This window comes from Hermetia illucens, chromosome 4, assembly GCF_905115235.1.
Source record: "Hermetia illucens chromosome 4, iHerIll2.2.curated.20191125, whole genome shotgun sequence".
NCBI lineage: Eukaryota > Metazoa > Arthropoda > Insecta > Diptera > Stratiomyidae > Hermetia > Hermetia illucens.
The window spans coordinates 108,177,195-108,192,614 of NC_051852.1; the positions used below are offsets into that span (position 1 = coordinate 108,177,195).

The 15,420-nt window shown below is 42.0% G+C and overlaps 1 protein-coding gene across 12 annotated transcripts in view; it reads right to left on the minus strand.

The window, feature by feature from the left end:
• The window catches only part of LOC119655711 (Down syndrome cell adhesion molecule-like protein Dscam2), a 411,078-nt gene that overhangs the window by 151,112 nt on the left and 244,546 nt on the right, over positions 1-15,420 (minus strand). For all 12 annotated transcript variants that reach the window (XM_038061733.1, XM_038061734.1, XM_038061735.1 and 9 more), the window contains one exon: positions 11,510-11,671. In XM_038061733.1, the coding sequence (XP_037917661.1) occupies positions 11,510-11,671 (162 nt within the window). The remainder of the gene's footprint in view (positions 1-11,509; positions 11,672-15,420) is intronic.

Consider the following 15,420-nt stretch of genomic DNA (forward strand, 5'->3'; position numbering starts at 1 on the left):
AATGTCGAACTCCTCAGACAAACAGAATATTCTCAACTTTCCCTGAACTGTGGGCCCATAAAAATGACACAAAACTTATCAGGGTATATTCAGAAAGTGCTAGAATTTTGACGATGTTACGTTCGGAATACCAAATATCATGGAGAAATCAAGCGATGGAAATCCTTTGGAAAAATGGACAGTTCACAAGTCGTTAAAATGATTAAAAATTCAAAAGTGTGGCATCATTTCGGGCGACCGTTCGGTGGAGAAGTGGCAAACTGCCGACGCAAAATCTATCGAAAAAGTGAAAATGTCGCGAATTTTCCTGATCCTGAATAAAAATTCTCAATTATGGGGATGCTCCGGGCCCGGAGGATATCTTCCTTTCTATTCCCCGCTCAATGGGCCAGGTTCGGGGCAGACATACTACATATTATGTAATCCTTAAACTTATAGAATGAAGCTGGGTCCCTTAACTGGTAAGCAATCGTAACGAAATTGCAGGCGTGCGATATCTACGTGATGCTGGAATGCGTGAGCGGACTGCAAACGAGAAAAATCACTGGGTGAGACTGCTTACGGAGATACGGGGAAGTAAGAGAGGAGGGAACTTTTAAAAGCCAGATTTGGAGCAGCTCGCCGAAGACACCACTAGCAGTCGGTACTGATGTTATAAAGCGTATATCTATGGAACAAAGTTAACAGAACCTAAGTTTGTACATCATTATAAAACCCGAATTGATTGTGTTCCAGCTTTAACCAGGTTTTAGTCTATAGCAATGTTGAAAATCTACTCTACTCAATACGATTTTCAGGGCAAAAGATGCGCTCGAAGAGATACGATCAGTTCACTGATCTCGTTACCCCGGTTCATCATGAATGCGTTTGCGAGGCAAATTTCGACAAAATCGAAAAGGATACTTTCTACGAGGCAATAGAACGAACCCTCGAAGCCTGTCCCAGGTATGATAACAAAATCATGCTTGGAGATTTTAACAGCCAAGTAAGAACACAGTCCGTATACAGACGATACATTGGTTCACATACCTTACACAAAACTACCAATGACAATGGACTGTGGACTATTCAACTAGGACTGTCACACGAAATGGGTTGAGTACTTCAATGAACTGCTCAACAACCAAAATATCGGCGAGTTTGAGGTTCTGCCAACTGAAAACGACGGACAAATGCTGTCACCACCAAGCATGCAAGAATCATTCCGTGCAATCCATCGGTTTAAAAATCATAAGTTACCAGGAACTGATGGAATTACAGCCCAACTGGTTAATATGGAGTGAACAACTTGAACAAGCAGCTCATCAACTCAAACTCAAGGTTTGGGACATCGAATCAAAGCCTGACGATTGGCAGCGAGGCATTATCTGTTCTATATACAAAATTATAGAGGTATCACGTTGCTGGGCACCATCTATAAGAGATTCCCCGCACCCGAAACATCATTGGTCCACACCAAAGAGGCTTCACTCGAAGCAAATCAGCAACGGCCTGGCTTTTTTCTCTGTGGCAAGCGATAGAAACATTGTTGGAATACTATATGTCCATCAGTTGTACCATTTTTTCATCGATATTAAAGCCGCCTATGATAACATAGCCAGGGTAAAACTGTATACGGCTATGAGAAAATTTGGTTTCCCAACGAAACTGACTAGGCTGACCCTGACCAATGACAGCAGGATCAGTCTCTAGGTAATTCGATATGAACAACGGTCTAAGACAAGAGGATGTCCTATCATACGTCCTCTCAAACCTGGCCCTGGAAAAAGTGATCGGTGATGCAGATGTTAATGCAAAAGGTACCATCCACCCGTCGACCCAACTACTGGCCTACGCTAACGATATTAACATTATGGAAAGAACAATCCTGCCTCCATCCAGATTGAGCAATGTGAAGCGATATCTTGGGCTGCACATTAATGAAGGCAAAACGAATTACAAAGAACATCAAATTACACTGAACAATCAAGATAGGAAACTACAACTTTCAGACCGTTAATAATTTCTCCTATCTAGGGTCGAAAATCACAACCGATAATAATCGGTGCACGGTTGTTCGCAGCCAACACAGCTAATTTCTTTTTACAAAACCTGTTCCGTTCAAAACATCGCACCATAGGGACAAAGCTCTTACTGTATAAGACTATGATCTTGCCAGTCCTCATGTATTCCTGGGAGACCTGGGTTCTTAGCAAGAATAATTGCGAACTCTTGGCTACGTTCAAGAGAAGAATCCTTTCAAAAATTGTTGTGTTACATGAGGAATACCATGACCGTCTGGTTGTAAATTAAATCCGGCTCACTTAATCCGTATGGAAGACGATGATCCGGCCCGGAAAATCTATAAGGGCAATATATGGTAGAAAAAGAAGACGTGGTAGACCCTCCTTCAGGTGGAGCGATGGCGTACGCCAGGATGGCAGACAGCTTTTATGAATATCGGATTGGTGTACCTCGGCGCAAAAAGGCAGCCCTAGACCGGATACTGATTATTGCGCCGTTGGTGATGGTGGTGAATACATACATTTTTTTCAATAATATTTATGCTCGGCAATCGGTATGAAAAAATTCTTACTCTTAGAATTAAAGCCAGTGGCGAAATATCATGCGGACCGAAAGAGAAATAATGAATAGGAGGATCAACAGCCAAACCATTGACAACTGTATGCGAAAATACCATATTTAGCAAGTAGGTACGATATATTAAACTATCATATCAAAGAAGTAAATAGATGCTATAGTGGTTCCTTAATATGGTCACTTGTAACGGAGGATGTCGTTATTTGTGACAGACATGATCGCAAAGGATTCGACCTCAAAATCGAAGTACCAGAATTGGTTTCATGCAATCGACAATCAAGCCTGCTTTGAAGGGCGAGTTTGCAGAGATATAAGCTACCATATGGATTTATTTAAACTCCGCGAAAATCTTTATGAAGGAGTGAGCGGTTTTTAAAGTCGTATCCTTACTGGATTTGAAAAAGAGCTAAGAGCGATAAGAAGATTTCAGCTTGGTTCCTTATCGGCCACTACCTCTTATTTTGACTTTGATTTTGTTTAACTGCATCCAATGTGAGGACAAGGATAAGGGGGCCCCGCCATAGGAAGTGCCTGGCTTTCCTAGATTCAAATAAAAATACCTCTGAAAAATCCTCTTCTAAGTAATAGCGGACGTTCTTAACTCGCAAGAGCCTCCCAGAGGCGCAGGTAGTAAACCTCCTGAATAGATGCACTAGCTGTATTGTAATGTTCCTAATAATATAACTTTTTTTTCTTATTCTTATTCGTCCTTTCCAATAATTACATAACGGTTAGAGTCCTTAGATCTTTAAGGCAATATGAAATATACTTGCAGGTGCCATTGTATTTTAAAGTTGAACCACAAGAAAAAAAAACTGATAGCGTTGCTAGAAGTAATTTTCAGAAATCTGGGGTAGGGCTAAAAATATATAAGGAATGTCAGTGAACGAAATAAGGCGATCATTTCGACCCCAGCAAAAAATGTCTTCCATCAAATTGTAAGGAAGGCAAAGTCTCAATAGATTGAAGCGAAAAGCTTTCATTCAAGCAGACATTTTCAAGAGGAAATCTCTTTTAAACTGCATCGTTTAGATGTGCGAGACCACCTGTCACCTAGACGTGCACAAAAAGTAAAACTGTCTTTACTCGGTTGACCAAAGGTATAATTCACTGTCAATGATCTATATGTCGTCAAAATTACCATTCCTCCTTCTCCACAAACGAAATAATTAGATCGTAATCGTATTTATTGAAAATATCAAATGTGGAGTTCTTTAAAAGTAAAGTCTACTCCAATAACCCGCGGCGTTTACGGAACACTCTATCAATAGGTCCTCTAACAAATAGTCCAAGAAAAAATCATCGCAAAGAAAACGATGACAAACGAATGGGTGATACATTCAGTCAGTAAGGAGGGACCCCGGAAAATATATGAGAAAATCCTTCACAGTCGACTTAATCGACAACACCTTCGAGGTGAAATACTATATGCCCTCAACAGTAGACAAAATATAAATTAATACTACCTAAACCAGATCAGACATTTGATAGAGCCAAATGGCGAAACCGACCACAACGAGCCGACCCCGCTTGTGAATGGGACAAAGGCTGAAGAAAAAGAAGACTACCTAAGCCAACAGACTCAGCATCATATCGTCCAATCTGCTTGTTAGATACATTAGGGGGGATGATGGAAAAAATCATCTGCATCTGCAGAATCATAATTGTAAATAGCAAGGCCGGGGCCCTCGGTGGCAGGCGACGACAATCTGCCTGACACCCCAACAACGACTAAAAGGGGAAGGAAAGAGAGCTGGAAACTAGCAAAAGAGGTATGCTCAGAAGCTAGGCTAAGATGGGCAGTGTGAACTTTTAAACCAATGAAATCTCCCGCAGTAGATGGCATTTTCCCAGCACTTATCCAGAGAGGCCTAGGAATTATCTTAGAGTCTCTTCTGAGGGTGGTAAGGGGGAGCATAGCACTGGGTTACATACCAAGGGCATGGAGACGGGCAAAAGTGGTCTTTATACCGAAAGCGGGTAAAAAGGATCCTTTTCACCCTAAGTCTTTCAGACCAATCTGCCTAACATCGTTCGTACTCAAAACGGTGGAGAAGGTCATAGACAACAATATTAGAACTAACGTTCTAAAGCGTAATCCCCTACATCACTGTCAACACGCTTACCGGGCAGGACGGTCAACTGAAACTGCTCTGTATCAGCTGACAGAGGTACTACGGGACGCCATAGAAACAAAAGAAATTGCACTGTCCGCGTTTTTGGATATCGAAGGAGCATTCGACAACACATCGCATACAGAGATACAGGATGCCCTGAGCCGCAAAGGAGTGGGAAACACCCTGGCACTCTGTTTGGGCAAAATGCTAAAAAGCAGACAAATAGAGGTACAAACAGGTACAACTTCTATTATCATGAACAGCACTCAAGGCTGTCCACAGGGTGGAGTACTATCGCCGCTGATGTGGATTATGGTAGTGGATGAACTCCTGGACGTGTTAACTAATACTCGAATACAAGTCCAGGGCTACGCGGACGACATTGTTTTAATCTGTAGGGGCAAATATGAAGATACCCTATGTGATAGAATCCAAACTGGATTAAGGGTTACCAGTGCCTGGTGCAGGAAGGTGGGACTGCGGATCAACCCAATCAAAACCACCATAGTACCATTCACTAGGAGGCGTAAGCTGGATCCTCTGAAAGCCACAACATTACATGATATGGAGGTGAAACGAGCAACAGAGGTCAAATATTTGAGAATCACGCTAGACCAAAAATTACTCTGGAAGACACATGTAGGAAACACTTGTCAGAAAGCCACGAGGGCTCTGATGACTTGCAGATCCATAGCAGGAAAAAAATGGAGTTGCAGCCCGAACTTTGGATATATACTGCAATAGTAAGGCCAATGATTACCTATGGAGCGGTAATCTGAGCAGAAAGAACCCAACTCAGCACACAAGCCAGGGAATTACATAAGCTCCAAAGGCTGGCTTGCGTGTGTATCAGTGGGGCAATAAGGACATGCCCAACGGCATCCCTGGAGGTCCTTCTGGGATTAACCCCTCTCCATCTGCACATACAGATGCAGGCAAGGAGATCAATATTCAGGATGGCCGGTAGTATGAGTGAGGCGGGGAGCTGCCTAAAACGAAGGAAGATTGATATCCTTTCTAGGCGGTATACCGAATTACTGATACCGAGGGATAACATGACAACGAGGTTTCACTTCGATAAGAAGTTTGAAACACGTTGGAGTAACAAGGCAAACTGGGGGAGCGTGGCTGCGACATCCGGCTTAAACCAGCAACTGATTACTTGGTACACTTACGGATCCCTCACAGCAGAGGGAGCGGGTGCCGGTGTCATTGGTCCAAGGAAAATGTACTTTGAGCCAATGGGCAGGTACACTAGCATATTCCAGGCGGAAATTTACGCCATAGACAAAAGTGTCTCCTTTAATCTGCAAAGGAACTACAGGGGGCAGAACATAGCTATTCTCACCGATAGCCAAGCTAGGTCCAACCAGGTGAACTCTAAACTGGTATGGGAATGCCTTGAGAGACTAAATACACTCGGCTCGTCCAACAAGGTCTGGATACTTTGGGTTCCAGGCCATGTTGGGTTGGAAGGCAATGAGACAGCGGATGAACTAGCCAAGAAGGGAGCAGGGATGCCTTTACACGGGCCAGAACCCTTCTGTGGAATCGGAAACGATTTCATGGCTATGAATCTAAGAAACGAAGAGAGACGGTTGAGGGAACTATATTGGGCGGGCCTACCAGGGATGGAGCAGTCCAGGGTGCTTATTGGGGGATACGAACCCATGCGCACAAAGGATTGCTTAAACCTCACCAAAAAGAACCTCCGAATCATAGTGGAAATTCTCACTGGTCATTGTCGGCTGAACTATCACCTAGAGAAGCTAGGGATATCTACGGACACTGCCTGCAGGTTCTGGGAGGAGGAGGACGAAACCTCTATGCACGTCCTGGGACAGTGTCCGGCACTTGCGCAAAGTAGGTCGATACATCTGGGAGAACACTTAATATCAGATGCAAAGCTGAAACTCCTGGAAGTGGGGAACATACTAAAGTTCCTAACGGTTACAGGCCTGCTTGAGATACTATGATCAACAGGTACACTATAACCAGTAAAAGGGGCACAATAGTTCTTCAAGGACGCGGTGCGACTTTCCCTTAACAGAATAATAATAATAAATAGCAAGGCCTCATCGGAATAACAAAGTAAGTAGTAAGTAAGTAAGTAGTGGTCATACTCTCTGCCTCAGAAGAGGTAACGATTTGTGATTTTTCGAATGACTGGCTGCGATGGTCACCATAAAGGATGTAGAATGGAAACAGTGGGATGAATAAAATCTTAACTGGAAATAGTCAGGTTAACCATGACGGGCGAGATTATCAAGACCACATAAGGACAAACACAATTAAAGTGTAAATCCGGGAACCCACGATCATCTCGAAACCGAATATTAAATTACCTAGGACATATGAGTGACACCTAGTCTATCCTATACTACAATACGCGTTAAGTTACGTTAAAACATCGGACATCGCTTAGGAATTGGATTTGCTGTGCTATAGAAAGGAGGTAGCACAGTACAGTGGGATTGAGTGAGTTACAAATCATACGAACGCATGTCTTCTGTTCAATCTATTCTGGGTCCTAGAGCAACCAATAGTCTCAGTTTTCAAGAGAGCGAGACTGTGCTACACTTTCATCAGCGCCACATTTAATGCTGTGCCTACAGAACTGGGACAGTACAAAAACACAATCATCAATGGCAACCCGGGTACCGAGATCAAGGGGCTGGCGCGGAACCATTTCGACCACCGCACCCGTCAAATGCATTATTAAAACATAATAGGAAAAGGATGGGATGGCCACACGGTGAGTCGACCCCTGAGATGAAGTAGTTGCTTCCCAGTCATGGAGGCTATTATTGAGAATATCTGGATCGTCTTTAAGTTATTTTAGATACGGTAGAACAGGGAGGCATTTAGAGCATGTGGGGTTCCATTCTCCGAGATTCGGAGGTGAGTAGAGGCTGAATAAAGTGCTGAATACAAATGTGTGCCAAGGAATTTATGGTGGGGGAGACGCTTAAATTAACGTGGAGTCAGATTTCAATTATTTTCTTAATTGAAAAATTCAAGACGTTAAAATAGATAAGAGATAAATGTAAGAATTGAAACGGATGTATGTTTCACAGAAATATCTTGTGTGGCAAAAGGGAGGACGAACTCTTTCTTCGTATACGATACTTTGCACCATTGAAAATAGGAAAGTAACTCTGAGATTTGTCTAAAGTTTGGGATAGTAGGTGCCAGATGTATTATAACAACAACTAAGCATCCATCCCATCGAAGACAATACTGAAAAGAAACCGCAGTTTTAGCTCCCCAAGCTAAAAGTTTTTTGATATTATGATTGACTAAAAGTTACAAATTTTTCAGGAAAGCTAGGATAACGAGTCTTATAACGGACGAGCTGTAATTTCAATTTAAAACATATATGTGAATATGCTCCAAGTATCTGGGGTTATAGGGACTATTAAACAAAATTGATAACAAAGTTTAAAACATAGAAAAGAAATTTGAAATTAATTATTAACAAACTTTCATTTAAACAAACCATTAACATGTAATTCGGCGGAGAATTCGCTCTCTCCGGCGGCATTTCGAGCGATACACTTATACAACCCTCTATGATGAGCCTCAAGGGAGTTTATGTTCAAACTACTTGTACGTGGATTAATCTTTAATAAATTGATTCCATTCTCTTCAGTAATGATTGGCTCGGAATTCAATGTCCAACGAATCTCAATTGGCAAATCACCCTTCGCAACCATACATTGCACTCCGGCCATATCACCCGTATTGGAAGGCTCGTCACCAAATGCGAATGGGGTAATTTGAGGTTGAACTGGGAGGTGAAAACCAAGGAAGGATAGTGTGAATGGGTACTACATTTACAATTAACAGACAATAACTTAAAATTAACAAAGACACTTTTTGGTGAAACTTCAGAATACCGTTTACAACAAGCTCCGCTGAAGATTCAGAGGATCCTGCCGCATTTGTCGCAACACATTTATAGATACCACGATGATGACCAGTTATCGAATCAATACTCAAGGAACTTAGCCTCGCCGACATTTTCACAACTTGCATTCCATTTTCATCGTTTATTATGGGTTCGGAGTTGAGACTCCATGTTATGCTCAAGGGTAAATCACCCTTCATCACCATACAATTGACAGCTGTACTATCACCAGCGTTGAACACTTCATCACCGAAAGTGAAGGGCATAACATGCGGAGGAACTAGGAAGTGGACGAATTGAATTAATAAAAGATGAAAGAAAAAGTAATTGAAAAAAAGTCGGATAGTGACAAATGTGAAAACTGTTTTACTCAAGCTGATGGTTTTTCCTAACCATTCACTTTCAACTCCGATGAATATTCAACTGTGCCTGCCGCATTCTCAGCAACACACTTGTAAACCCCTCGCTGGTTCTCCTCAACGGCAGCGATATTCAGAATACTTGTTTTTGGTGAAATTTTTGTAATGATCATACCATTTTCGTCGGCAGTTATTGGTTGAGTGTTACGGATCCATTTTATGGTGATAGGGATATCACCTTTAACTATCATACATTGAACCCCAACACTGTCTCCCGCGTTAAATGATTCGTCTCCAAAGTTGAATGGCATGATTTGTGGTGGAACTGCATGAAGGTATGGGAGGTTAATTTCTATGTTGGAGGTAGAGAGGAAGGGAGGAATTTCAATGAAATTAGAAATACCAACAATTACTGAAAACCCAACGATTTGACAATCAAATACCATTAACTCTCAGCTCCGAAGTATGTTCACTAAACCCAGCTGAGTTTTTCGCAACACACTGAAATAACCCACGATGATGCGGTTGAACTGATTCAATTGTCAACTGGCTGATACGTTTCGATGTCATAGTCATACTTATTCCACTGTCGTCTGGGTTGATAGGTTTTCCATTCAGCATCCAATTGATCTTAATCGGTAGATCGCCTTTAAGGACCATGCATTGCACGGCCGCGATGTCCTCAGTATTGAGCGGTTCCTCGCCGAACGTAAATGGGAGAATTTGTGGAGGAACTAGGTTGTGATTTTGGAAGGTCGAAACAAAGGAAAGAAAGTGAAAAAAGGAACGAAAATTACTACTAGAAACTGAATCCTTTTTTATATACCATTAACATATAACATGGAAGAATGTTCAACGGTTCCAGCTTGATTGGATGCAACACAGGTGTAGTTTCCGATGTGCCGAGATCGAGCTGACTCAATGCTTAGCATGCTGATTCGCTGACCACTTTTTGTGATTGTGATCCCATTGTTTGATCCCATCAGTTTGTGGTTATTGAATTTCCAATGAATGTCAATTGGCAGATCACCTTTGGTTGCTGCACAATTAACGGTTGCCATATCGAATGCATCGACTGGGTCACCAAAGTCGAAGGGATGGATTTGTGGAAGAACTAGAGACCAAGATAATGTTATAAAAACCAGAGTATCTTGAATCAAAAAGGAATCATATGAGCGTTTATTTTTGATTTAAAATTTGTTGCGGGTTTGAGTATAATGTACGCAAACACAAAGTTTCAAGTGGTTTAGAGAGCTAAAGCTTTAAGAAAATTTCTGGCAATGAACAATTTTCTAAACTCGAGAAAAGTAGCAACAAGAATAGAAATTTGTGGTGTTCAAATGAAAAGGTGGAATGTGTAATTTTATCTCGCAGCTTGTCAACAGCTCTCCAATTTTTATATAGACATACACATGTACAGCAACAACGTTCAGGGAAGTGGACAAGGAAATTGGAAGCCAAAACCAAAATCATAATTCCAAGGATCTTAAAAGAGTTTTCACCATTGACAGCTAAAATGGTTGTATACTCAGCAGTTCCAGCAACATTACTGGCAACGCATGTATAATTGCCAGCTTGTCGATCGCGTACTGATTCAATTGAAAGAACACTACTCCGTTGGTTACTTCTCGTAATTGAAATTCCATCGTTTGTGAAAATCCTACGATCATTCAATCTCCAACTGATATCAATAGGCAAGTCTCCCTTATTCACCGAACAATATGCGGAAACCATGTCTAACTCATTGATCACGCTATCACCGAAATCGAACGGTATAATTTGTGGGAGAACTGTATAGGGGACAAAATGAGAAAGAAAGAACTTCAACAAAATGAACATCGAAAATCATAATCACTTTGAAGATTCTAAGAGCAGGCTGAATTCACCGTTAACAGATAACTCAGCGGTATGCATTGCCATTCCAGCTTTATTTCGGACAATGCAAGTGTAATTCGCTCGGTGTCTGGCTTGAACCGATTCAATGCTCAGCATGGTGATACGCGATGTGGTCTTGGTGATTAGTATTCCATCGTTGGTTGTCAATTTTCGGCCAGTACTAGGTGACGGGGCTGTGGTCCAATACAGCTCGATTGGCAAATCCCCTTTATTGACCGAGCACGTAGCAGAGACCATGTCATTCATGTTGATTGTCTCTTCGCCAAAGCTGAATGGTACAATTTGGGGCTGAACTATTTGGGGGATGTTTTTCGACTTTGGTAAATGAATTCATAGATAAACCCTTGAGAATATATGAGAACGACCTCCCTAGACTCAGGTCGGAAACCAACGATGATTTTTATGATATTTGAAGTTTTACATTTGGAGTCATATATAAAAGTGCTGGAATGTAATATGACATCAAAGTGTGCGGCGCTTTTTATACAATTTTTTCTTGATTGAAGTCAGCAAGAGAATTAGATATACAAAATTTTTTTTTCAATCTCAGCTATTTTGAATTTTATTTTAATCCTGACAAAACTTAACAGACAGACAGACAGACCCACTTTGATGCCATTTTATGAAACAGAACAAAACTAACTTACCCATGACTTGAACATCGAGAGCACCTCGGGCACTGTATCCTTCAGAGTTCTTGGCAACACATGTGTAAGTAGCCTGATCAGAGTTCCTTTCAACATTTTCAATGATGAGTGTTCCATTAGGGAAGACTTTCTGCTTACGGTTGATGGGTAATACTCGATTTTCTGTAAAGGAAAAGTTAAAGTGACTTAGAAGTTAAGCCATAATAAAGCGATAAAATTAATCTTCATCAAGCAAATTTAGAACACCAGAAGAAATCAGATTGATTGCCACCTCTGAGATGAGTCAGACCACTGGGGTCTACGGCCCAGGATGTACAAAGTCGTGGTTCCTGCCATTCTAACGTACGGTTCGACTGTATGGTGGCAGGCGCGGAGCAACAAGTGCAATAGATAGAATAAGATTCAAAGGACCGATGTGCAGGAGTTATCGTGGCTCTGCAGCCCTGTCGCGCAGATGCGGTTGTTGGATAGCGAAACCCCACAGCCACAGTAACATCCTAGACCAAACACCTTAGGAACTGTGTTCATTCCCACCAGACTACGCCACACGCAAGCCGAGCTTCACGACGAACTTCATTGTGGGCTTTCCAGCCAGGGCAGTGCGGAAGATCGGTGAGGTGTTGCAAGGTTATGAGACAGTATTCTTCACCGACGAATCAAAAAATGGTCTGTGGAGTCGGAATGGTAGTTTTCTTGGATACACACAGTGTAGCCGAATCATTCGTCTCCCAGGATTCTAAATGAAAGTACTGGCGATAATAGAAACGTGTCGATAGCTGGGGCACGTTCGGAGCTTTAAGCGTAACATAGCCATTCTCTTCAACAGTCAAGCAATCCTTAATGCATTGTACTTAGTGGTAACATCCTGCAGGCTGGTGGTACAACGCGAAAAACAGTCTATGTGGCATACTTGAAGTTACCCCCTCTGGATTCCTGGTCATATTATGGTTGCTATGTAAATTAATTTGAAAGATTTGAAAGATGGCGTTCATGTTATTAAATCGCACCAAGCTATTATATAATGTAACCAACTTGATGACGAAACGTCATCGTCAGACTTCAAATCTGGGTAAATGTCATTTTTTGAAGTGTAAACAACATATTTTTTTGCATCAATCGAACTGAAGCTGAGTGACGTTTTTTCACATGTTCATATGCTTCCACAGTAAAAATAATGGGCGTTTTTTATCGCATTGTTACTGAAGATGAAAACTGAATCCGCTACGAAACCCTAGTAAAAAAAACATATGATTACTCCAGACACGCCGAATGTTCATAGATCGAAGCTCATGATCTGAATGTGGTGGGATCAGAAGGGCGGCGACAGCTGATGAGTTTTAATCGAGGGTTCAAGATAAAATGGCCAGTACATGCCAAAAGTCATGCAAAGTGATATTTCAACATAATAATTATCGGCCACATGTTGCAAAACCGATCAAAGAAATGTTACAACCGTTAAGCTGGTGTGGGCAACTCCATCCGCTATATAGCTCAGACATTGTTCTTTCGGATTACCAGCTTTTCCGATCAATGATACATGACTTAGCTGACCGACACTTGGGTCGATTCGTGGATTACATCAAAATCCGGAGAGTCCTTTCCGCACGGGGGAAAAGCAGGACCTAACATTGGATGTTTGAATTAATTTCACTACAACTATTTTTTTCGAAATAAGCCTTTCTTTAAAATTAATTTATACATCTATTAGAAACATAGAGAAGAATAAGCGGGTTAACGGACTGACCAAGTGGAGCTCTGTTTTTGCATTCACACAGTGGGCACAGTCTGTGTCTGGCTGATGACTGTCAGGAGCGAAATCTACCCGCACAACTTAGCAGCTGACTTCAGATGGTGAAGGCTCACCACTTGGGTCCAATTAAGGCCCGCCTATCCCGATCGCGAGGGCTTTTGTGCCAGATGCTTGCCAATGCATACAGGATTATGGCGGGTTGCATGGGGCACTGGCCTATAGCAGTTTAGAGAAAGCGATGCTTCTCAGGATGTTTCTCCATGAGTAATCCACAAGCATGCATTGTATCAACACTTTCTTTAAATCTTGGGCTGGTGGTGATTTGACCTATATCGTAAATGCGGTTACCAAAATAACAAGCGAATCGAACGGTAGTTTGAACATTCTTCTGTACAGAGCCGAGTACTGCTACTGCTGAGTACTGGACTTACTAATGGCTCCATAGCTTAACTTTGCTGCATTTCTTCCATTAGCTTTCCCACTTCACGTAGCTTCGCAAGTGGAAAACTGACAGCTTTCCGAATCTGATATGCTTCACGATTGAAGTTTCTTCAGCGTTGTTTTAAACACATCTCTCGGAACCCCATCGTTCAAAATTTTCTTAGCTCATAGTACCCTGATAATACGGCGAAGGCAGGTATTAACGAAGGTTTAATGCCTCTGAGAAACAGTGATGGTCACTGTTTATTGCTGCTCCCATAGGACACCATAGATAAATCATTGGCGCGTTGCAGCATTAATTTGATGTTAGTGTTCCAAATTTTTAACAAAACATCGAAGGCGGATCTAACGTTGTAAATGCGTTGGATGCCATCAAGCTCGGTCCCATTGTCGACAAAAACATGTTCCATGTTCTGTCCGTTGAGACAAATAGGAAGAGTGTGGTGCCTAATCTGGGAAGACTGGGACCCTTGGTTTTGTTGGTATTTATCTTTAGTCAGTGTCTGTGTCAGTGTCTTCCTTTTTTTCCAAAGAGCCATTCGGTCAAGCTTCATAACTCGATAAGAGAGCCAGTACATATCATCAACGTAATTGAGGAGGATTAAGAGTCCTCCTGGTCCTCCGAACAAGGCAGCATGGAGAACGTCACCGAAACTAGGCGTATGGATGATTGAATATATCATTGTCAGAATCCGCTTTGAACTTCAAACTTCTTTGAAATTTTATCTCGTTCAAGCCTTCTCGAAATCTTTGAAGAGCAAGTGAAGCGGAGGTCTGAGCTCCGCAAATAGCTCCAAAATCATCCAAAGAGGGTTTGAGTGCTCGTTACAGGTGGATCTAGAGCGGAAACGAGCCTATTCTCCATTGATCGGACTTTCCGGATGTTCATAATTCGTTACAGGATAATTTTATTTATTTAGAGCGACGACATGGAGCACGCAAACAACCCTTCGGTTGTCGTATTCAATACGAGTACTCTTCTCCGGAATCTCAAAGTTGCATTCTAATGAATTACTCTGAGCCTGTTGGTACGCTTCCCTTTTGTAGTCTAATCCTGCAATCTTATTCAAGATCGGGATTGATTACAATGGCAGATTCTGGACGTTGAGCAATGATTGTCTTTTTTTTGTACCTTTCACCTAAATCGTCCTCTTCAACCTAGCCTTCGAGAAAATGATCCGTGATGCTGAGGTAAATGCAGGAGGTACGATCCTCTTTAAGTCCACCTAACTACTGGCCTCTGCTGACGATATGCACATCAAGGAAGGCAAGACAAAGTATATGGTGGCAACGTCAGCACCGAAAACCAACCAATCAACATCAAACCGCACTGGTTAAATAGGAAGAATAAGGATAGGAGAATACAACTTTGAGACCGTTGATAATTTCTCCTATCTAGAAGAGTTTTTGACCCCCTACATGAGGATGGATGATTCCGTAGCCTACATAACGACGAAATCTATGATCGATACAATGACCGTCAGGTTGTGGATAAAATCCGCCTCAATAGGTTATGGTGGGCGGGCCACTTAATCCGTATGGATGAGGATGATCCAGCCCGGAAAGTCTATAAGGCCAATATCTATGGTAGAAAAAGAAGACGAGGCAGACCCTGCCTAAGAAGGGGCGATGGCGTAGGTCAGGACGCCAGACAGCTTTTGGGGATATCGAATTGGTAGACCTCGGTGCAAAACCGGGATGTCTGGAGTTCCTGGATATC